The sequence below is a fragment of the Dendrobates tinctorius genome, unplaced genomic scaffold (assembly GCF_039654945.1).
Source record: "Dendrobates tinctorius isolate UK_male_01 unplaced genomic scaffold, ASM3965494v1 ptg000045l, whole genome shotgun sequence".
Taxonomy (NCBI): domain Eukaryota; kingdom Metazoa; phylum Chordata; class Amphibia; order Anura; family Dendrobatidae; genus Dendrobates; species Dendrobates tinctorius.
Window position 1 is genome coordinate 7525747 of NW_027361713.1, and position 25181 is coordinate 7550927.

The 25181-nt window shown below is 43.1% G+C and overlaps 1 protein-coding gene and 1 long non-coding RNA gene across 2 annotated transcripts in view; one reads left to right on the plus strand and one right to left on the minus strand.

Moving 5' to 3' along the window:
- The window catches only part of ITPR3 (inositol 1,4,5-trisphosphate receptor type 3), a 580258-nt gene that overhangs the window by 32327 nt on the left and 522750 nt on the right, over positions 1-25181 (minus strand). Inside the window, exon 55 of the mRNA XM_073575604.1 lies at positions 22790-22955. Within this exon, the coding sequence (XP_073431705.1) occupies positions 22790-22955 (166 nt within the window). The remainder of the gene's footprint in view (positions 1-22789; positions 22956-25181) is intronic.
- LOC141089287 (uncharacterized) lies at positions 4943-25089 on the plus strand. Its single transcript, XR_012232233.1, has 2 exons — positions 4943-5270; positions 24967-25089. It is a non-coding gene; the product is annotated as an uncharacterized lncRNA (long non-coding RNA).

The following is a 25181-nucleotide window of genomic DNA, read 5'->3' on the forward strand; positions in this document are numbered from 1 at the left end:
TCAGAATAGGATCATCTGGTTTCAAAGAAAACGCCCAATCCTGGGGATCGCCACGCAGCAAAGAGATGACAATTTTAACCTGCTGCGCGGAGCTCCCTGACGAGTTAGGCTTCAAGGCAAAAAATAATTTACAATTATTTTTGAAACTCAAAAATTTAGATCGATCCCCAAAAAATACATCAAGTGTAGGGATCTTTGGTTCAACAGCATGCGAATGAACAAGGTAGGCGGAAATTCCCCGCACTTCCGCAGCGAGCTGCTCCACACGATCAGACAATTGCTTTATCTCCATTGAGAGAAAAAAAAAATTCCCCCTACGGCCTCAGAGATATAGAGGAAAGAATATACACACACTTTTTTTTTTTTTTTAAAAGCACAATTCTTTCCTGCTATTGAGTACCCTAGGATCTGCGGTATGGGGGGTGATTCTGTTATGATTGAGTCACCGTAGGAGGCAAAAACAGAAATGCTAGTTAAGTCCAGAAAATCAGAGAAGTTGGCAGCTATCGGATTGCAGACCCCTGAACCTATCAACACAACTAGCAGTAGCCGTGGGGGGTTCCTACGATGCTCTAGACCCCTCGATCACAGCCGGAGAATTAAATAGGCCTAAAGAAAGAAAGGGGAAATCTAAACTGCCCCAGAGCAGACCCCAAAGCAATAGACAGCCCCCAACATATAATGACGGTGAAGCAAGATGAAAACACTAACACAGACAGAAAGATAGACTGAGCAAAGACGGGGCCCCAGCTAACTAGATAGAAAAGGACAGGAAGGTTGCTGTCTGCAATCCGTGAAAAACCCTATGAAAATAAGAGCCAACAGACTGACAGTGAAAAAGGCCCTGAAGACGCTAGGCTTCAAAAAGCTATGTCAGTACTCAGGAATATTCTGAAGACAGAGCAACAGGCAAAAGGAGATTCAGCTCACCCCAGCAGGGAATGGCAGAATCCAGAAAAGCAAGGAAAACAAAAACAAAACACAAATGAAACAGGCAAAGTAAAAATCTTAGCTTTAGAGGAGCAGGAATCAGACTGGTGTCTTAGAAGTCCACAGAGAAATCACCCGCACGGCAGAAGGGCGTCGGCAGCCTTATATCCAGTCCATGACTCCACTCAGCCAGTCATCCTCATTAGACTCAGGTGCCTGATAATCAGGCTCATTACCTTCCTTTACCAGAATAGGGAGTTCACCAGACCTCAGTGACGAAGGGGAAAATGAACTCACAACAGGAGAACATACAAACTCCTTGCAGATGTTGTCCTTGGTAGGATTTAAACCCAGGACTCCAGCGCTGCAAGGCTGCAGTACTAACCACTGAGCCACCATGCTGCCCACTGCCAAGGAGAGGAATGCTTTGGTCATCAGATGGTTCCTGTCATTGCAAAACTTTAATTTCACAGTGGAATATTGTGCAGGGAAGGCAAAGGAAATGCGGATGCCCTGTCACGGGCACCCTGTATGGTGACAAGTGTTCAATCCTATAAGTTTGAACAGGGAGGGTGTATGTGAGGCAGTGAAGGGGATCATATGCAAGGGTCAAAATGTGTCTCCCTAGATGCGGACGGAGTCTTATTAAACCAGCTGGAGCACCTTGTGTTCACAGCAGAACGCTTGTAAATCACAAAGCAAAATAAAAGAGTGGAATGGGTCCAAGTAGTTGACCCAGTCAGATTTTTTAGGAAAACCCATCAAGGGCTTATTTTTAGAGGGATTTGCAGGTTTGCTAGTGGGGTGAATCCCTCTCTCCACTCCAGGTTTTGGAAGTGGCTCTATGGCCATGATTCTATTTAAATCTGTCAGCTTGGCCTTGGGTGTGTCAGTTTGGAGTTTGCAAGCTGCAGAGCAGGAGGCTCTGTGCAACCCAGGTCTGTGTGGAGCTATCACAGAGCCAGGGACTTCAAGGTGGCTGATGTACCCCAAGAGACACGGCGGTGCCATTGTCCACGGCAATGGGTTTTGAACATGGAATGTATTTGTGGAAACCCAGCTGCGATCCAGAGGATATCACTCCTGTATGCGAGTCTGAAAATAAAGACACTGTTTATGTTGGACTTTCTGTGGTCCCTGCCTATCTGTCACACTGCACCAACCCCGCTGCACTATAGCAGAAATGGTAAAACATAAAAAAAAAAAAAAAATTACATTTTGCATTCTCACTGGCAAGTATCAGTCTGCAGAACAAAGCTTAATTTTATTTATACAGCACATTGAATGTTGCAAAGAACTTAAAACAAAAACTGGGCCAGAATCTTTGTTTCTTTTTTTTATTTGTTCTACCAAAAAAAATGAATAAAAAAAGATCTAAATGTCCCACAATTATATAAATAAAAACTTAAACTTAACCCTCAAAACATAAGGGGTCTTGGTCATTGTGTGATTAAAAAAAACTATGAAGATAATAAATATTGTTATAAACATAGTAAATCATAAGCATAGTTGTACCATGTCTGACGATTAGTGTCTAGAGGTCCACTGATTAATTTCTTTGAATACCTTTTATGTATTTTTCAAACATAATTGGTGATCCACCAGTGGCTGTTAGCTAGTTAAATGCAGCTGTCAATCTCTGACAGCGGCATTTTACTTGAACTTGCGGCATGCCGGAAATCCTGCATATCGGCGACCACGTCATGTGATTGCGGGTCACTGATGGGTTAGCATGACAACCAGAGGTCTCCAGCAGACCTCTATGGCTGTCATAGCCAGATTGCTATGAGCGCCACCCGGTGGTCGGCGCTCATAGCAAGTGAGCATTTCTGCTCCATACAGGCGATCTGATCATTGTCTGTATGTAGCAGAGGCGATCGGACAACTGCAGCTTCTAGTCTCCCATGGAGACTATTGAAGCTTGCAAAAAGTAAAAAAAAAGGTTTTAAAAAAATATGAAAAAATAAAAATTAAAGTTCAAATCACCCCCCTTTCGCCCCATTAAAAATAAAACAATAAAAGAAAAATCAAATATACATATATTTTGGTATCACTGAGTTCAAAATTGCCCGATCTATCAATATAAAAAAAGAATTAATCCGATTGTTAAACGGTGTAATGAGAAAAAAAGTCAAAACGCCAAAATTAATTTTTTTGGGTCACCGCAAGAGTGCATTAAAATGAAATGACGGACGAAAAGATCATATCTGCACCAAAATGGTATAATTAAAAACGTCAGCTCAGTGCGCAACAGCCAACTCGAGATCACGAAAAATGGAGACACTACAGGTATCTGAAAATGGCGCAATTTATTTTAAACAAATTTTGGAATTTTTTTCACTACTTAAAAAAGAACCTAGACATGTTTGGTGTCTATGAATTGTAATGACCTGGAAAATAATAATGGCAGGTCAGTTTTAGCATTTAGTGAACCTAGTAAAAAAGCCAAACAAAAAACAAATGTGGTATTGCACTTTTTTTGCAATTTCAACGCACTTGGAATTTTTTTCCCATTTTCCAGTACAAGATATATATGGGCAGTCCTGAATTGTTTAAAGGTATAGTAATCTTAGTGTATGTAAGTTATTGACTTTGCAGTAAGTAATAAAAATGCCTTAAAACATTCTCTCTCTCATTATTCTGGCATTTGGCAAATATTAATAATTATGGTAATCCTAACTGACCTAAAACGGGACATGAAATTCTGATTTCATGTCAGATATTGAGAGAAACATGCATATGTGTATTTTTATATAGTGTATGTAAACTTCTGGCTTCAACTGTAGGAGTATAGGGAGGGACAGTTAGTGTTGCACAGTATAGGTTGCAAATATGCCATTTTAGCACTCATTACATTGTGCCCAGCTTGTAGTTTTTGAGACATGCACCTGTATTATAAAGAGGGTTCTTTCACTGCAACAATGTCAACCATGTGTATGTTAAGTGCAGCTTGAACACAATATGAGGCTCAGAAGGGAGGGAAATCATTTGGACATGGGAACGCAGATTCTGAAGGTGTTGGGGGGAGCAGTGTTGCTTTTCTAAAGCCACTGAGCTCCCAATAATGTGGAAACCCTCCTATTTTTTCTGACAGATGACGGGCCTGACATTATTATGCAAAATTTAATTTATGGACATCTTTAGCCTGTGTGGATTGGATGGGTTTGTTACCAACATCTTGGTAGAATTTCATGTCAATAGCACTTTTAGATATATATTTACTTAGAAAATTGGTGACATGTTGAATACTTATTTCACCTACTGTATATATATTCTAGGAATACACTGACTGCATCCTTCACCCCCAGTGTGTCTTGTTATACATGTCCTGTCATTTATCATGTTTTTTTTTTTTCTATGTCCAGTCACTTGTTTATCACCTTTCTGACATATGACGTACTATCCTGTCCATATGCCCTGAGCCTTAATGCCCATGGACGGGTAGTACGTCATCGCGATCAGCTGCGTTCACGGGGGAGCACAACTGATAGTGGCCGGATGTCAGCTGATTATCACATGTGCCAGGAGCGGTCCCCCGCATGATCGCAGTGTTCCGGTGGCATAGGGAAGCATCGGGCATGGAAGGGGCTCCCTGCGTGTTTCCCTGAGATCCTCAGAACAACGCGATGTGATTGCTTTGTTCCGAGGGCCTCCTTCCTGTAGGCCCCCGAATCAAAGATGGTCGCGGGGTCTTTCTGTGTCCTGCAGGGAGGTGGCTTGTCAGTGCCTGCTGAGAAGCCTCCTGAACTGCCTGTCAGATCAACAAAGTGCTCTACAAAGCGTCAGATCAGCGATCTGACACTATATAGTGATTTCCCATCCTGGGGCCAAGTAAAAGCATCAAAAAAAAAAAATAAACATGTGTAAAAATAATTTTAAAAAAATTCCTAAAATGTCACATGTCATGTGTGGTGCAGTGACCGCTGTGTCCGCTAGGGGGCGCTGTGTGTGTGTCCCAGGACAGCAGTATAAGCATTTCCATTACCCTGATAGGTGTAGGATACTGAAAGATCATAATGATCAGCAGAGGTACTGCTGAGTAGTACGTTCCGTTACAATGTGTCAGGGAAGCCTGTGTGTGCAATAGGACCTTGTGTGAGGTCATAGTCATGTGATCACCTGTGGGTGTGGTTATGGACCATATAAGGTACCTGAGGTCTGGTCACAGGGGGTGAATGCTGGGTCCTGATTGGCCCAGTTTGGAAGGTCCCGTGAGGAGAAGGATCTCCTCACTAACAGCACATCTGGACGCTGTGTGTAATGGCGGTGTGTGCCTGTTAGTTCCCAGGGGGGAATGAACGTGCAGCATGGTGAAACAGCATGAGGCAACCCTGACTTGGGTGAGATAACTTGGTGGCTAGAAAGCCTGCGCATTTAACAGTGCATATCTTGTGTGATGCAAGGATAACAGAGCTGAACTCTGTAAGGGACGCAATGCTGGCTATATCCTGTTTTCTGTTGCTGTGACGGTTTATGAAGCTGAAATAAACCGCATGGATTATACTGCTTTATGAAAACCCGTGCCGGATGTGACTTATTCGCTGCCAAGCGAGTGTCCCCTAACCCTGAAGGACAGTGCTACCTCACACATGCTTCAAACATAAAGATACCAAATGTAAATTTTTGGTGAAGAATCAACAAGTGGGACACAATTGTGAAGTTGAACGAAATTTAATGTTTTTATTTAAATTTTTGTGGAAATTTAAAAACTGAAAAGTGTGGCATGCAATATTATTCGGCCCCTTTAACTTAATACTTTGTTTCGCCACCTTTTGCTGTGATTACAGCTGCAAGTCGCTTGGGGTATGTCTCTATCAGTTTTTTACATCGAGAGACTGAAATTCTTACCCATTCACTGGTGCCACTCACTGTGCAGAAAAGCTGATGCCACTCACTGTGCAGAAAAGCTGGTGCCACTCACTGTGCAGATACCTGGGGCCACTCACTGTGCAGATACCTGGGGCCACTCACTGTGCAGATAACTGGGGCCACTCACTGTGCAGATAACTGGGGCCACTCACTGTGCATCATAACTGGGGCCACTCACTGTGCATCATAACTGGGGCCACACACTGTGCATCATAACTGGGGCCACACACTGTGCATCATAACTGGGGCCACACACTGTGCAGATAACTGGGGCCACTCACTGTGCATCATAACTGGGGCCACTCACTGTGCATCATAACTGGGGCCACTCACTGTGCATCATAACTGGGGCCACACACTGTGCATCATAACTGGGGCCACACACTGTGCATCATAACTGGGGCCACACACTGTGCATCATAACTGGGGCCACACACTGTGCATCATAACTGGGGCCACTCACTGTGCATCATAACTGGGGCCACTCACTGTGCAGATAACTGGGGCCACTCACTGTGCAGCAAAGCTGGGGCCACTCACTGTGCATCATAACTGGGGCCACACACTGTGCATCATAACTGGGGCCACACACTGTGCATCATAACTGGGGCCACACACTGTGCATCATAACTGGGGCCACACACTGTGCATCATAACTGGGGCCACTCACTGTGCATCATAACTGGGGCCACTCACTGTGCATCATAACTGGGGCCACTCACTGTGCATCATAACTGGGGCCACTCACTGTGCATCATAACTGGGGCCACTCACTGTGCATCATAACTGGGGCCACTCACTGTGCATCATAACTGGGGCCACTCACTGTGCATCATAACTGGGGCCACTCACTGTGCATCATAACTGGGGCCACTCACTGTGCATCATAACTGGGGCCACTCACTGTGCACCCTCGGCTTATACACGAGTCAATAAGTTTTCCCAGTTTTTTGTGGCAAAATTAGGGGGGTCGGCTTATACTCGGGTCGGCTTATGCTCGAGTATATACGGTACTTATATATTTTTGTAGTGTATTATTTGGCTTATACTTGGTTTTTGTAAGTGCTTCACATTTGGTTTTTGGTCCAGAATAACCCCACTAAAAGTAACCCCATTTTACAAATCAAAATCTAAATGTCACCATTTAATATGCAATCCATGAAATGAAACTACAGCATGAGCTATGTGAGGCAGTGACACCTGTTACAGCTAGGGGGAACTGTATGTGCTCCTCAGGATACGCATGGAGACGTAATGGTGATAGTGAGACAGTGACCGGTGTCATTGTGAATGGCCGATATGTGTGACAGAGGAGATCCTCTGCAATGTAAGCCAGTAAGGTTGCTCTGGGACCTGTAGTCCTACGAGCTTGCTTTTTGTTTGTTTACTTATAAGGGAGGCTTACAGGGTTAGTTGGAAAGCTGGGCGGGACTGAGTAACCACACATACACCGCCCACTTGTGGGGGTGGCTACAGCTACCTATTGTGACCATCTGATCACATCAAGGGGGATCCTGCGTAGCCTGAGGTCATGTGATGCCTTCAGGGTTGCCTTCTGCAGTGGCTTGTTAGATTCAGCTGCCGGTTGAGTCTAACAAGCAATCTGACAGTATAAAACTGTCAGCTCTCATACAATGCATTCATGTGTATTGTATTGTCTGAGATCAGTGATCAGACAAATAAAAATTGAAGTCCCATACAGGGAATAAATAAAAAAGTTAAAAAAAGTAAAAAAAAAAAGGTTTTAAAACTATTAAAAAAAAAATCACAAGATAGATTAAAAAAAATTAAACCAATAAATACATATATTTATGTAAAAACAAAAAAAGGACACATATTTAGTATCGCTGCATTCAGAATAAGCCAACCTATAAAACAGTCATGCTTGTTAACTCCTTCAGTGCACACGTAAAGAAAAACAAAAAAAGGAGCAAAAAACCTTTGCTTTTTCATCATGCCGCCAAACAAAAAGTAGAATAAAACGCGATCAAAAAGTCAAATCAAGATAACAATGGTAGCGATGAAAACGTCATGTTGTTTCGCAAAAAACAAGTTGCCATACAGCTCCCAACAGAGGAAAAATAAAAAAGTTATAGCTTTCAGAATAAAGCGATGCAAAAACAACTTTTTTCTATAAAATAGTTTTTATTGTGAAACAGCGGCAAAACATTAAAAAAATGCAAATGAGGTATTGCTGTAATTGTCCTGACCCGAAGAGTAAAGCTGCCTTATTAATTTTACTACACGTGGAATGGCATTCAACTGAAATATGGAAAAATGATAGCTCTCAAAATATGCTGATGCAAAAACTTGTTTTTGCAATAAAAAGCATCTTTTAGTGTGTGACAGCAGCCAAGCATAAAAACCCGATATAAATCTGGTATCACTGTAATTGCACGAGGAATGACATAAAACACAAATAAAATAAATTCTTCACCTGCTGTTGATTTTTTTTTTATTCTGCCTCCCAAATATCGCAGTAAGACTCAGCGCACATTTATCCTGCGCTCTGCACTGAGTGCTTACACTGAGGTTTCCAAGTAAATATCTGAAATGCGTGATTCAGATGGAACCCCCGGTGGAAGATTCCCTATAATGAGGCAGATAGAAGCACTGTGGACACCATAGGAGCTGTGATCCGGCGGTGCCCGTCTATTTAGTCATACATAAAAGCGCAGTCACCCAGTTTTGTGCACCTCTAAAAAGAAAAATATCGCTGAACAGAGGCCTGACGGAGTCCAGCATTACTATGCTGTCTCATTATAGTGAATGGATCCCTTGGGTGTTTCATCTGAATCACGTCACTCGGAGATTTAGATGGAAACCCCAAAGTAAGTGCTCTGCGTAAAGCACTGGATAAATGTGATCCTTAACGTTATGTAAAATGTTCCCAATAAAAGCTTGAACTCAATCCACAAAAAAAGCAAGTCCCCACTCAGGTCTGTCATCTGTTAACAGAAATATAGGGGGCTTCCACATTACTGCTAGTACAAAGGCTCTGGAAAACCGTTAAGGCTCGTCACCCCCCTAAAAGAAATTATGCGCTCCCAAATTCAAATGTCCCCCTCCATTCTGAGCCCCACAGTATACCTAAACCACATATATCGTCCACATGTTTGGCATTTGTGTAGTGATGACAGCCCACCTAATTTACGGGTGCATGTCTCCAGACGCATGGGCTGGGAATAACGTACTGGTCACTACAATGGCAGTTAGCAATTTTCACTCAGCAACATCCACTGCAGCTTGTTACTGGAAAACATTTATGGAGTCAAAATCATCACTACACTTGTAGATAAATTCCCAAAGGGGTGTAATTTCCAAACTGGGGTCACTTGATGGGCGATTCTGCTTTTCTCGCATTTAGGGGTTCTTTTTTAGAGTCCGGAAACTATTCTACAATAATTTGTGATCCAAGAGTAAAGTAGTGCTCCGTCCCTCCAGAGTCTCGTTGTTGGGCTAAGCAGTACTGTAATGCCACATATGGGGTATTGCCAAGTTCAGCAGAATTTGTGTGACACATTTTGGCACCATTTTTACCCATTTCCCAGTGTGAAAATGTAAAATCTGAGGCTAAAACAATTTTTTTGTGGTAAAAATGTAATTATTTTTTCTTCACTGCCCAATGGTATAAAATTCTGTGAGGCACTTGTGGCGTCAATATGATCACTGCACCCCTACATGAACTCAATGAGAGGTCTAGTTTGTAAAATGGGGTCACTTATGGGGGTTTCTGCTGTTCAAGCACTTCAGGGGCTCTGCCAATGTGACATGGCCCCCTCAAAACAATGCAGCAAAATATGCACTGTAATATTACGCGCCTTCCCTTTTTAGCTTTGCACTGTGCCTCAAAAGTAGTTTTCAACCATTTAGGGGGTATTAGTGTACTCAGGAGAAATTGCATAACAAATTGTACTGTTTGTTTTCTCCTATTACCCCTTTTGAAAATTGCAAACTTGGGGTTAAAGCGACAATTTAGTGGAAAAGACAGCAATATTTAATTTACTCAGCCCAGTTTTATACAAGTTTGTGAATCGCCTGAGGGTTATACATACTCATTACTCCCCTAGATCAATTCCTTGAGGTATAGTTTACAAAATGGGATAACCTGTGGGGGTTTCTGCTGTTTTGGCATGTTATGGGCACAGCAAATGTGACATGGTATCCGCAACCTATTGCAGCCAAAAATAGTGCCCATTCTCTTTCCAGCCCTACCATGCACCCAAGCAGTTGTTTTTCAACAAATATGGGGTTCCTGCGTACTTTGGAAAAACTGCACAACAATTTTGGCATCCCTTTTCTCCTGTTACCATTGTGAAAATTATAAAAAAAAAAATGGGGCTGAAACAACATTTATGTTGGGAAAATGTGTTTGTTTGTTTTTTTTTTTTTTTTTTATTTTCACGGCTCAACATTATAAAATTCTGTAAAGCTCTTGAGGATTCAAGGTGCTCACCACACTTCTGGATAAAGTCCTTGAGGGGTCTACTTTCCAAAGTGGGGTAATTTTGGGGGGTTTCTACTGTTTAGGCACCTCGGGGACTCTCCAAACGCGACATGGCATCGGTTATTGATTCAAGCCAATTTTGTATTCCAAAAGTCAAATTGCGCTCCTTCCCTTCCGAATCCTGCCGTGCGCCCAAACAATAGTTTTCCTCCACATGTATGGTATCGCAACAAATTTTATGGTGCATTTTCTTCTGTTACCCTTGTGAAAATAGTAAATATGGCGATAAAGAAACATTTTTGTGGGAAAAAGTTAAATGTTCATTTTTTCCTTCCACATTCCATTAATTCTTGTGAAGTACCTTAAGGGTTAATAAACTTCTTGAATGTGGTTTTGAGCACCTTGAGGGGTGCAGTTTTTAGAATGGTGTCATTTTGGGTATTTTATGTCATATAGGCTCCTCAAAGTCACTTCAAATGTGAGGTGGTCCCTAAAAAAATTGTTTTGTAAATTTCATGGAAAAATGAGAAATTGCTGATCAACTTTTAACCCTTATAACTTCATAACAAAAATTTAAAAATTGTGCTGATGTAAAGTAGACATGTGGGAGATGTTGTTTATTAACTATTTTGTGTGTTATAACTCTCTGGTTTAAGGACATAAAGATTAAAAACCTGAAAATTGTGACATTTTAAAAAGTTTCGCCAAATTTTCGATATTTTCAGAAATAAATGAAAGTCATAATGAACAAATTTTACCACTATCATGAAGTACAACATGTCATTAAAAAACAATCTCAGAATCAGTGGGATCCGTTGAAGCGTTGCAGAGTTATAACCTCAAAGTGAATGGTCAGAATTGTAAAAAAAAAAAACAAGTCTTGTTGCAATCTATGGGAGGTAGAATGAACAAGTAACAACAGTTCGGGAATCGCTTTTATCGTGCAGTAGAAATGATAAGTCAACATTATTCTTTGGGTCACAATGATCAAGATACCAGATTTATTCTTTTTTTTTTTTATATTTTTTGATACTTTTGAACTAAAACATAATTTATGTTTGCATCACCATCATTTGAGATTGGTACGGTAACTTTTTATTTTTCAAACGAAAGTGCTCGGTGAGGGCTAGTCTTTTGCCGGATGAGTTGACATTTCCAGTTAAATTACTTGTCCTTACATATGACTGTTTTATCGAATTGTTTCCACTTTTATCTGTCAGCATAATGACAAAAAAGCGTTTTTTTCCTATGTTTTCTATTATTTTAAAAGGTTTATATTTATTTTACTTACCATACTTATATAGCACCGTTTGTTTCACAATGCTTACCAGACATTATCATTATACCCATTGGGGCTCACAATCTAAAGTCTCTACAAATGTTCCAAAGATTAAATGCTGCTGATTAAATGACAGGTCACGATGAGATGAAGAAATGTTGGCTTAATGTCAATGCGTTTTGGAGTCACTCCGACTCCTTCAGGACAACCTCAAATTTGTGGTTGTACTGAACAAGAGATTGGAGTGACTCCGAAATGCGCTGACAAGAAATCAGCATTTTTTCATCTCATTGTGGCCTGACATTTAATCAGCAGCGCAGGATACTTTCATCACCCTTGACACATTTGTGTATATTTCCTTTGGAAGCCGGAGTGGCTGTAAATTATGCAATTCTAGTTTTGTCTCACACAACCCCATAAGGTGAGCACACCTATCCTTTGTTTTCTCTTTATTTCATGGATAAGACCCAATTGCATTTTAGCATTTTTTTTTATCTAATCTAGATTCCCTATCATACTGTCTTTGGAATGTGGGAGGAAACCGGTGTACCCGGAGGAAACCCACGCAAACACTGGGAGAGCATACAAACTCCTTGCAGATGTCCTTGGTGGCAATTGTAGCCAGAACGCAGTGCTGCAAAGCAACAGTGCTAATCAGTGAGCCACCGTGCTGTCAGGGTGATCATTGTATTGGTTAAATATTGGAACAGTTTTTATTTTTTATTTTTACATAACAAACGTGTTTTAAGTCTGTGTGCCCACGTAGCATTTTTTAAGCGTTTCTACAGCGTTTGTGCTGGCTCAGACGCTGCAGATACGCTTAAAAGAAGATTCAAATTAATTTGCATGCGTTTTTGGCTTTTTGTGCCAATGCATGCGTTTTTAAACACTCAGGAATCGCTTAGCGGCTAAAAACGCAGCATGCTCATTAATTTCCGCATTGCTGAGCGTTTTTAGCCTTCCCCAATGTTCCCAGAAAACGCGCGTCTTTTGTGCAAAAAATGCGCAAGAAACGTGCGAAAAAAGACGCGCGTTTTCTGGGGGGGGGGGGGAATCAGTTTCCTGAGCGTTTAAAAACGCTAACGTGGGCACATAGTTTTAATGTCCATACATTTTTCTGTTCTTTAAATTGTGAGTTGTCTCAATTTTTCTTCATTTTTTTTGTTTTATTTTTTTTAATTAGCATCAACAATGATAACTCTGATTACTGCTCTAATATATTATAGTACTCAGGCAGTGCAGTCCATGAGACTTGGCAGTCCAAGGCTACGTTCACACGAATATATTAGATTTTAGTGCTGTTCAGGGAAAAAACTAACAGAACTAAAACCAATGTGATAATATTGGGCTATTCAGATGGCATTTTTTATGGATTGAATGTCCACGTAAAAAACTGCTGCATGCACTAGTCTTTTCCGTATTTTGGATGAGACTTGCCTATTCAAATCTATAGGTGCACAAAATAATACAGATAAACCGTATAGCATCACTTTCTTAGGGATACATTGCAATTTATTAACAAAGAAAACTGTTTTTGGTCTTGAAAATTTTATTCACTGATGATGTATAAAAATGAATAACATACAGATGCCATGAAGATTGCATTCAGATGGCAGAGAAAAACCAGGCCATCAAATCTGGCAGACCCGGAGGCCATTGTATGATAACCTCCAGTTGCCACAACAACTATTAGTAGTCCATGATCGCATTGCAGGGGGGGTGCAGATGGTGTGAGAGGGAGACCCGCTCATTTCATAACTATATAAACGATGCAGTCACTATTGCCACTGGCATCTGGAGGGTCAAGGATGGTTCTGGCACCTGCACTGTTGTGCATGAGCCTGGCTATTAGTTAAGATCCTGGCAGTGATCATGTGGGCACTACTCCACTGCCCACATGATCACCATGACATACTTATACATCATATTGTGGAAACAACTCCCACACTATAACGTCCATTCACAACAATTGTCGGAAAAGAGTTAAGGGCAGAAAAATTAAAAGTTTGAAAACAGCTAATTTTTCAAAACTTTTTGTAAATTAATTTTTTTTTTATAAACTCCAAACATAATGACCTAGAAGTACTATTAATGTAAAAGTACAACGTGTGAGTAGAAAACAGGCTCAAAATAAAACTTTAATAAGGAGAAGCATTCCAAAGTTATCACCACATAAAGTGACACGTCAGAATTGAAAAATGGGGCTGTGGCCACAAAGCAACTGGCTGTGCTTTTTCATGGCTCAGTAGTTAGCGTTGCAGCCTTGCAGCGCTGGAGTCATGGGTTCAAATTTGTATGTTCTCCCTGTGTTTGCGTGGGGTTTCCTCCCATATTTCAAAGACATACTGATAGGGAATTTAGATTGTGAGCCCCATTGGGGACAGCGATGATGATGTGTGCAAACTGTAAAGCGCTGCGGAATATGTTAGCGCTATATAAAGATTATTATTCTTTCTTAATGGGCTAATTGACCTATAAAACAAACTTTATCTAATTGATAATAATATTTAAATATAATGAACAAGGAGAAGAATTATTGGTACATTGATCCAGGGAAATTATGTGACTGGTGTGTAGAGTGGGAATGATTTAATTTTTCCCTGTGAGACAGAACTGACTTCAAACGCAATGACGGTTATTTTGTCTTACTCCTTATGAGTTAGGTTTGTGAAGGGTTGCACTAGTTATCTAGACCTTATCTGCTTATTACGGACAATGTTGAAAACACAATATAGCCATGCATTTAACATATACGCTCAGACATACAGTCAGGTCATAAAGTGTTAGCACCCTTGAAATTGTTCCAGAAAATGAAGTATTTCTCCAAGAAAATTATTGCAATTATACATGATTTGTATAATCAGTTTTCATTAAATACACGCCGTAAGGTCGCGGAGCATGTCCTGACGTTGCTGACACTTTACGACGTGCATGCTCAGAAATATCCTGAGCTTTGTTGGGGCCGGAAGTGCGAGTCTGGCAGGCACGGTACTGCTTAAGGATTGTGCTTCTGACTGTAGAGCCCCCATGGATTTGATGATAAGCGAACTCCGTGCAGTGCCTCCCCCTCCCACTACTCCCCCCAGGTGATGCCATAATTAGGACGCCCCACTGACCAATGGGAAGAGAGAGGAAGGGGCGTCCGGCCACACCCTCAGGGGTTAAATTCAGGTGCTGGGGTGGGGGTCTTTCTCTTTCCTCTCCGCCTGATACCTAGAAGCTTTTGTCCAGGAATGCCCTGAAGCCATGTCTGAGGCAGTGATTGCGGCAGAGAGCAGCACAGGTGGGTGATCCATGTATTATAGCCCTTTTATCTAAACTGGATGCACACCCACCTGTGCCCACTCCTGATCCCCTATTGCCGCTGGCCTCTCCTTTATCTCCCGGGGCCCAATCCTCCCCTGGGCCCCAGGCTCCTTTGTCACCCCCTCATCCTGCTCCAGCGCTGCCCTCACAGCACACAGCCTCACCATTCCTCCATGCCCCGACCTCACCTGTCTCCACCGCTGGTCTTCTCTCCCCTGCGACGTCCTCTTCTCAGCAGCCTCCCGGCTTATCTGATGCTGCTCCAGCCTCCACTATGGCTGCTCAGGCCTCCTCCTCAGCAGACCCGGTGATACCTGGCAGGCGCTCTGAACGCTCATCGCGCTCACCAGAGCGTCTCCATGTCCACGGTGGCGCCGCCCCTAGTCACTGACGCCCCCGGACTGCTGCAGCGGCTGCTCCGGTCTCCGTTCTGGCCACTCACGCCGCCTCAAGTAGGCCGCAGGCCTGGACGCCATTGTTAGGCTCCGGGCGTCTGTTCAAGCCCGTAGCCACGCCCACTTCCTCCACCAACGGTCCACCCATCTCACCACCCACCCCTTGTGCAGAGCAGTGGGCGGAGTCAGTCTAAAGCTCCGCCCAGCGTCACCAGAGAGGTCCACCCACCTCTAATATTTCAATAGGTGCCAGTCATCAGTCGGCCGCAGGCTCCGCCCCCCCGGCGTCGCCACAGCTCCAGTGGCCCGCCCAGCACAGTCCCCACAACTACGATACCGAGGACAGAGCAGCAGCCTATAGAGGGTGGGCAGCGCAGCACTGTGCACACATTATCCCATTCCAGTAGCAGGAACGTCCCACTACCAAGCTTGGTCTCCTGCGGGCGCAGCATTGCCGCCCGTGCGGAACGTTGGGAGTTCGGGTGGAAATATCAATGTTGTTGCAGAGCGTGCTGTCCGGTCCAACCCGACCGTTCAGGACGTTCTTCAACAAAACCTATGTGTAGCACAAAACACAAACACAGCACACTACACACCACCAACCCCCTCAATGTCACAAACACCTTCGTCGCACACTATTCCATTGGCGGTCAGAATGCCATCCCCCTCGATACGCACAGCACAGCCAGTAAACGCCAATAGTTATTGCATTAATAACTCCACACCACTTATTTGCGAACCTACCAACCAGCATACACCCAGCCATCACGGCCATAATCACATACGTCACAGATCCTCTACACCGTCCTCAGCGGATTCCCACCACCACCATTCTCTCTGTCCCTCTGTCTGTCGCTGTTCCCATTACAGGCGAAGGCGCAGCTCCAAAAGGAGCCACCACAGGTCACGCTCCTCCAGATGGAGGTCACCTTCCACATCAGAACGGTCCGATGCGTCCGAGGGGCACCGCAGCAGGCGTTCTTGGACATCCAGCAGAAGACGTCGCACGAAATCTCCACCCCAGACCACTAGCCAAAGGTGCAGCTATGAACATCTTGCGACCTCCAGCCAGACCATCATTCAGGAGGGAGCGCTGCCACGAGCTCACGACAGCCTTCGGCTGCAACGTGCTCCATTGTCGTCATCAATCCGAGAAGATCCATCTGTATCCACCATGGCCCAACATCATCAAAGTTCTATCACCGAAGCAGGATTTCAGCCAAGTTCCGCTGGCCAACATACATTATTTCCGGGCTATATTGGGCCGCCAGCCGGGAGCAGGATATCGCCAGGGTACCTCCTTCACCTGGAGACACTCGATCGGCGACGGACAGCGGTGAGTCACGTATAACGAACCCACAAAACAAAATACACAACACAGAAGAGAGCGACCTGGCATCTGCCATCAGGGCTCTAGTCGACCACTTTAATCAGCCTGGTGGTCAAACCGTCACCAGGAATATACCTCAATCAGCTAGTCTACACAAAGACGCCTTTTTCTGCGGAATTAGTCCACTAGGTACACACATAGACCTAGAGAAGAAAGAGAAGATCTGTATTAATGACTATGTAGACATATGGTCACTCTTATCAGCGGACCAACAGTCAGTGGATAAGGAGAGGAGGACAGGCGAGTGGTCATACAATAGAAATAGAGGTAAAATAGCATACAATGAACAACTGGCTGCAGGCCTTCGCAGTCCTAGGATGTATAATGGGCCAAAAACATCCTGAACGCTGCTCTGAGTTATTCATATACCAGGATTTAATATATAAGTCCTATAAGTCTCATGGCGGTGTTGCTTGGAGGCGCTATGACGAGGAGTTCCGCAGGAGGCTAGCCCTGCAACCAGATCTACGATTGGAAGTAAAAGCCACAGATGTCTGGCTACGACTAATGCTTACACAAAAACATCCTCCCTTTTCAGCATCGGCCACTAGTTTCTCAGCAGCCGCAGGCCAGAACTCAGTGGTCGTACGGAGACCAGAGGCCTGCCTGTTGTATAATGACGGAAACTGCCGCTTCCAGGCGACATGCAGATATAGACACGATTGCTCAGCCTGCGGTGGCGGACACCCTGCATCAAGGTGTACACGCCTCGCAAGCGGAACTGCTACGAGGCAAAACACCGGTGAGCGTAGCCGCAATGGGCCCATGGCTAAGCCTTTATCCCAATAAAGAAGCTGCTCAGCAATTTTACGACGGTTTTAAGGATGGTTTTTTCATCCCCTTTAAATTTAACCGAGCACCAACATCAGCAAAAAAACCTAAAATCAGCTCGAGAGTTCCCGGAGATTTTACAGCAAAAAATCATAAAAGAGGTAGAACTAGGCAGGATGTCGGGCCCATTTCAATCATTACCATTTAAAAATTTCAGAATCTTGCCTTTAGGTATTGTGCCAAAAAAGAACCGGGTAAATATCGGCTAATACATCACCTTTCCTACCCAAAAGGCGATTCGGTCAATGACGCAATACCCCCGGAAAACTCATCAGTAACCTACGCTTCGTTTGACAGAGCAGTTGAGCTCGTGCGCGCAGCGGGGCCTGGTGCCCTGCTGGCAAAGACCGACATAGAGTCTGCTTTCCGTCTTTTACCCGTGCACCCTGAATGCTTTCATTTGCTGGGTTGTAAGGTAGACCAGCTTTTTTATTTCGACATGTGCCTACCAATGGGCTGCTCCATTTCCTGTCACTATTTCGAGCTTTTCAGCACCTTCTTAGACTGGGTAGTACGTCATGAAACAGGCAGCAATTCCACAATCCACTACCTCGATGATTTTTTGTTCGTCGGACCTAGGGACTCTAAACTTTGCTCTTTTCTTCTTCAGAAGTTTAAATTTATTGCTAGGCGTTTCGGTGTCCCACTATCGCCGGAGAAAACGATCGGTCCATGTATCATTCTCCCTTTCCTCGGTATTGAAATAGACACAAACAAGATGATTTTTCGATTACCGGTGGATAAATTGGAAAAAACACTTCAGATGGTTAAAAGTTTCCTCGTTGAAAAGAAAGTCACCCTCCAGCAAATGCAGTCCTTACTAGGTTTACTCAACTTTGCTTGCAGGTTATCATTAGGTACAAAGGGCATCGCTCAGCCGGGCAACAGAATCAGAATTACCGTATTTTTCGGACCATAAGACGCACTTTTTCCCCAAAAAATTTTGGGGGAAAGTGGGGGGTGCGTCTTATGGTCGCAATATACTCACCTCCGGGGCTCTGCGGTGCGGTGGTGGCAGTGGGCGGGGCTCTGCGGTGGTGGCATCGGGCGGGGCTCTGTGGGGCGGTGGTGGCGGCGGGCTGTGCTCCGGTGCAGGGGCTGTGGCTCTGCCGGCATTTCCTCCAAGCCCGGAGGCCCCCCGCACATCCCCTGCTGGCCGCCGCCATGTTGCGGTGGCCTCCGGGAACATGGACGCCGGGAAGATGGCCGCCGGTCCGGGGACGGCGCATGCGTGGGTTCAGATCTCGTCCCGAAATCTCGGGGGCGGCCAGCAGGGGATGTGCGGGGGGGCCTCCGGGCTTGGAGGAGATGCCGGCGGAGCTGCCGCCCCTGCACCGGAGCACAGCCCGCCGCCACCACCGCCCCGCAGAGGCCCACCTGCTCCAGCACAACTGCCCCAGCCTCAGGACAGCTGCCCCAGCCCCACACAGCTGCCCCAGCCTCAGGACAGCTGCCCCAGCGCAGCTGCCCCTGCCCCAGCGCAGCTGCCCCAGCACAACCAACCTGCCCCAGCACAGAGCCGCCACCGCACGAGCCTGGACCACTGAATGACCCCTGTGACTACTCCTCCACCTGTGCCGGATCCCTTCCCAGGTAAGCTGAATTCGGACTGTAAGACGGACCCCCATTTGACACATTATTTTTTTCCCTATTTTCCTTCTGAAAATTGGGGTGCGTCTTATGGTCCGGTGCGTCTTATAGTCCGAAAAATACGGTAATCGCTCAATGAAAGCAGATTTGTCCGTCTGGAAATTATTCTTGGAAACCTACAATGGGCATACATGTGTCATGTCTCTAAACAGTGCCCTAGGTCTACTGGTGGGTGCGGATCTCAAAAATGGTTTTGTCGCAATCTACAGCAACCAATGGTGCAAAAGCAGCTGGCCGGTCCTATGGACCTCTGACAACTGGGGCCACAACCCCATTTTGTTGGAGATATTTGCCATAGTTACATCAGTCGAACTATGGGGTGATAAACTGAAAAATGCAAATATTAGATTTCTAATCAAAAACCCAGGAAGTGCTAAATGTTTAAATAGCATGTCTTCCTCATTGCCACCGATTCTTGTGCTGTTGAGCCGCCTTGCACTATTATGCCTTAGACACAACATCTGGTGCTGAGACAGAGTGACGTCTACTATGGATGATAAGATGGTTAACTCTCTGTTCTCTTCCGATTGGCAGGCCTTGAAAGTATTCCTTCCCAGCGCAGAACCAACGGGCCTACTGTGTCCTCCCTGCCTCTGGGACACAGTGGCCAATCACTGATGCCCTTGATCCGTGCCTCAGTGACACCGGCTACCTGGCAGGTTTATGGTAAGGCATGGGAAGAGTGGTGCTCGCTAATTAAAGGGAGGCCAGTCGATACGTGTGATCAGGGAGATGCGACGTGGTGGTAGAACTCCTGAATCAGCTCAAGAGTAGAGGCGCGTCGGGCACATTAGCGCAGCGCCATTTATTGGGTATAGCCTTTTTCTTTCAGCTTGTGGGATGGGCCGATGTAGCTAAATATTTTTTCAGAAAGCAAGCCGTTAAAGGCTGGAAAAGGCTCCAACCCAGTTAGAAATGTCGTCGCCCTGTTTCTTTAAGTCTGTTGCATGATATTATAACAATATCTAAAACGGTGTGCAAGTCACAATACGAGTCAGCCCTAATATCTACAGCGTTTGCAATCGCATTCTTCGGGGTGCTGCGAATTAGTGAACTAGTGCCGCATTCTAAAACAGCATCAGTAGGTGGGGTTAATATATGAGGATCTCGTAATATGCATCGACGCTCTGCGAATTAGAGTTCGAAAATCCAAATGTGACCCCACCGGTAGAGGGTCGTGGGTCCTGGTCAAGGCTCTAGACGGTCCTATATGCCCTGTCAAAATAGTCAGACACTACAAGGCTATAAGGCACGAAAGTAGATTTTTCCTCTCACACACCGACGGGTCCCCACTTACTAAATATCAATTTCACACAATCTTTAAGAAATGTATACAAGCTGTCGGTGTAGACCCCAAAGAATACGGGATGCATTCTTTTAGAATCGGAGTGGCCACTGAAGCAGCTAGGGCCGGTGTAGCAGAAGATGAAATGCAGAGATGGGGACGATGGAAATCCGCATGCTTTGCAAGATACATAAGACCAGACCTGCTATAACACATCTTGTTTCTTACAGGAGGCCATAAGCCTGCAGTTTGGGTATTGGGACATTCTTTTATTTATTGGGCATGCAAAAGAGCCGAGATACGCCCTGGCGGAAAGAATTTTTACTTCCCACAACTAGAGGTCAATTGGAGAGGCATCAAAGAGATCCAGTGGGATCAGATCTTCCCGGAGTTGGTTAAAATTTCTAAAATGGCAAAAGGGCCACTGATATTGGTTTTACATGCTGGTGGTAATGATTTGTGCAAGACAACAGGTGCGGAGCTCTTCACAACAATGAAGACGGACTTAAAGCGGGCTGTTTGTTTGATATCAGATATGGTGGTGGTATGATCCGATATTATATCACAACCGGTCTGGAACGGAGCTAAAAACCTTAAGGCCATCGACAAGTCAAGGAGAAGGATAAACGCAAAGATGGCAACGTTTGTCAAAGAGAACTACGGCATCGTGGTTCACCACCACAATCTGGAGAATGACATCTCATCCTTCCTGAGACCGGACGGCGTTCATCTAACAGATATCGGGCTAGATATGTTGTTAACTAATTTGCAGTACGGTGCTGAACAGCCCTTAATGATGTTGTGTGGGGGTCGGAGTCCTGTGTAGGTTATACACATAATCCTCCGTGGCGGTAGTGTAGAGGGGGGCAAGGTTCGTAACCTCTCATCAGCCGACGTGCCCAGCGGTCGCGGGCTTACAGCTTTGAGTCCGTTGCGAATTGTACTTGCCTCTCTCTGCTTATTAATAAACTGTGACCGACCTGTTCAACCCATCCATGTCAGTGTTTTGTTATTACGGGATTGATGGGAGGCGGGAAAGCACTGCTTATGACACACAGGTCTCTGCAGTCTAGCATGGAGAGGTGTCAGGGGGTGATAGAGGAAAGCAGAGGTGGCAAGATCCATATGGGGGAGAGCATCCAGTGGAGGTATATATTGGGTTTTGGCAAGTACAATTCAATTGTGCTCTATTTTAATGCATACATGTTAGATTGGAGAAGGTATGGACATGTTGATTTGTGTCTTATGTGACTCATTTAAAGTGTTCATATTGTGTTATCGTCTCTGTTCAGGACTCTGAATACATGAAAAATGGAATTCAGGCAATCTCCAATTTACTTGAACAGTATTGGGAGAATAATGCAATCTGAATGCTGCCATACTTTTTAGGCCAGCCTGCTTCCAGAATGCACATTCCGTCTTTCAGAGAGCTTGCGTCAGTGTATGTATATAGAGCTTCATGCTGTACTTACAGCTATATCATAACTTTACATTTGTAGAGCAGTGTCAACTCCAAACTACCTGTCATCTTACATCATTCTATTTTCCTTATGTCTTGTCTTCACAACCTATAATAGTGATCTTCTATACTCCTATTGATCATCCATTTGTAGCACTACTGTGTCCACTAAAAGCATCTCACCATTATCTCTTACTGCAATGGCTTCACTATGCTAGTGGCGAACATACAACTTCATGAAAGACTAAGCTGCAGCTCCGGACAAGAAGATGGCAGTGGGTGCCTTCCTGGGTGTTAGAGCCCTAGCTGGGAATCTGTCTGATGCCCCTGACCGGAAACTGCTGCTGTCTCACCTTTTACAATCAGATGCCTTTTATCGTTATACCAGTAGTTATGTGACTGCTTGTAAGGTAACTATGGAGGTAGCTGTCCACCCAGTAATTGCTCTTCCTCTCTTAAAATGTCACAAGCCACTTAAATGTACTACTTCTGCCTCTCTGCCCTTACTGAAAGATGTATTGGGCAGTTTATTCCAGCTAAATATCCAAAACAATAAAATATATGAATGTTTGTATTGACTTTGGCCATGATGGCAGTTTATTAGGTAGAAAATACTTAAGATTGGATTTTGGATATACAGATATATGAGATCTGATATAACCTAGGCTAAAAGATAAAATTGTCTTGCATTTCATTACTAATGGAAGCAATTATACAGCCATCATCAATAACTGAGACTCAAACTCTGCATATTTAGTAGTACAATCTGCAACATAAAGTTCACATCCTGCCATCTTCTGAATTATAAATCTGACCTGGAATTTGTGGAGTATTTTATTTGCAGAAATAGGAGCTTGTGATAGTTGCTCCAACCGTTTTTAATGGCAATCTTTAAAGTACCCGTCTACATGATTTAGACCGTGCTTACTAAGATTTGTTTCTGCTTACCACATATAAAGCAGGTAGTCTTCAGTATTTCTTCTTTCTTTTGTTTCTCACTTCTCAAATCGGCAAATGTATCAATAATAACACCAAAAATTAGATTCAGGACGATGATTATAACAATGAAGAAGAAAAGGAGATCATAAATCACGCGAGCTGGAAACAGAGACTCCTGTTGGCAAAACGCAGAAAGGGAAATTACATAAATGGGTTTAAGGTTTTTTAAGTTTTTTCACCTCCCTAGATTGTCTGCAGGGCTGCCGTCTTGTTGACAGTGCTGCAGCAAAACACTGACTTTAGTGGCCCTGTCACTTTGAAAAAATGGTCAAAGTGGTATGGGTCAATTAACAGAGGCAATAAAAGAAGATGGGAGTATAATTCCTTAAAATTGATAAATTGATCTTGTACAACATAAATGGGTTTATTTACAGAGTATATGTCTTTCATAAAATAAATGGGTATAAATAGAGAATATTTGGGAATTTTGTTAAATATGAGTGGGTAAATAAGATAAGGAGGAAAGGATAGAATTATATGGAGAGATTCCTGGGGAATATGCAAATGTTATTTCAAAGAATATGAAATCAGTAACTTTAAAAGCTTTGCTCAAGTCTTCCCATTTTTTTAATACTAAAATTATATTAAATATCGAAAAAGATTCATAATTTTTATAAGGGAAAATCATCTAATTGCCATAGGGAAGGGAAGTAATATAATTAATCTGTTTTGGAGGTATCTAAGACTACTCAGACACTGGTTAGAAATAATAGATCACATGAATAACAGTCTTCATCTTAACATATATAATAAACCCACTATTATGTGTGTTGGGAGTATGTAAGGACTTTTAAGCATTAATAGATATTAAAAAATCATTATGCAAAGGATGCTATATTCTAGGCAAGTTTGCTAATTAAAAAAATGAAGGTAACAAAAGCTCCCTTGGATAGCAAATGGGTTAAACATTTAAAAAGACTGGAAGGATCGAAAAACGGATATATCAAAATAAAGGGCAGACAAAGATATTTAAAGGGGGATTTCCACAAAGTACATTTTAATCAATAAATCTTGAAATAATAAGTTCCACAATTGAATGTATTAAAAAATGTTCCTGTGCTGAGATAATCTTATAAATGTGTCTCTGCTATGTACTGTGTAATGGCTGTGTCTGACCATACAGGGACATGGTCTGATCATACCACAGCTCCTGGGCAGGGGAGGAACAAAAAGAGTATACTGACATTACAGTATGGGATCACGGGGCTGTTGCTTTCTGTGAGGTAGGAATGTGTTGATTAACAAGCAACAGATGCTTTATCTCGCAGAAAGAATCACCTGTGATCCCATGCTGTCCTGTCTGTGTACTCTCTTTTGCTTCCTCCCCTACCCAGGAGCAATTCAGACCTTGTTCTTGTACGGTCAGACACAGCCATTACACAATACACAGCAGGGGCACATTTATAAAATTATCTCAGCACAGGAACATTTTTTTAATACATCCAATTGTGGAACTTGATTATATTCCAAGATCTATTGATAAAAATGTAGTATGTTCATGGGAAGACCTCTAAGAAAATATGGGATTTGTGGAAAAAATTAAGTTTCTTCATCTCTGGTATACAGTGATTTTGGTGCCAATGATGTCTGAACAGTTTTATAATAGGTTTATGGTGTTGATTAAGAATATGACTTTGGTTTTGCCAGATTTAAGATATTTAATAGTTAATTAATTACAATAGAGTTCTGGCTTCAAAAAGTTGCTTTTATAGCATTGCAAGCCTATAATTTGAAATACAAAATAATTATATGGGATATTTGATTACTTAAGACACTGTTAAGGAGTCAAAAGATAGACCAAAGGACCAAAATCTACTGCACAAGTAATACTGGGGGAATGCATTATTTTTATTGATGAACTCTCTCAAAAACTAGAACAAATTCAGTACTCTGAAAATACCCTAAATCCATTCAAAAGATTTTGGCAGCTGAATTTTTTTTCGTAAACCGATGAATTATTTAATATTGAATTTTTCATATTTAAATGTAATATTTATTTCTCCCTCCATCTTCATGTCACAATATTCAAACTAAATATAATGTATACATACAAAAACAAAAATTATATCGCAAATCTTTTTGTTATGTTTTATTTGTTCTGAAATTAGCTCTGTTCTATTTCACAGAGACAGACATCTCTTGAAAAAGGCTTGCCAGCTGAAACGTTCAGAATGAATGTGTACGTGAGAATCTGTATCTCTCCCCTTTTTTGAGTCTACCTTGCTAAAAGAAAATAAACTTCAATCATATATTGAGAGTGCCGGAGTTCTTTATTTTATTGTATATAAATATATATGCTGTATATTATGAAATGGAATTTTTTTTTATTTTATTGAAACGT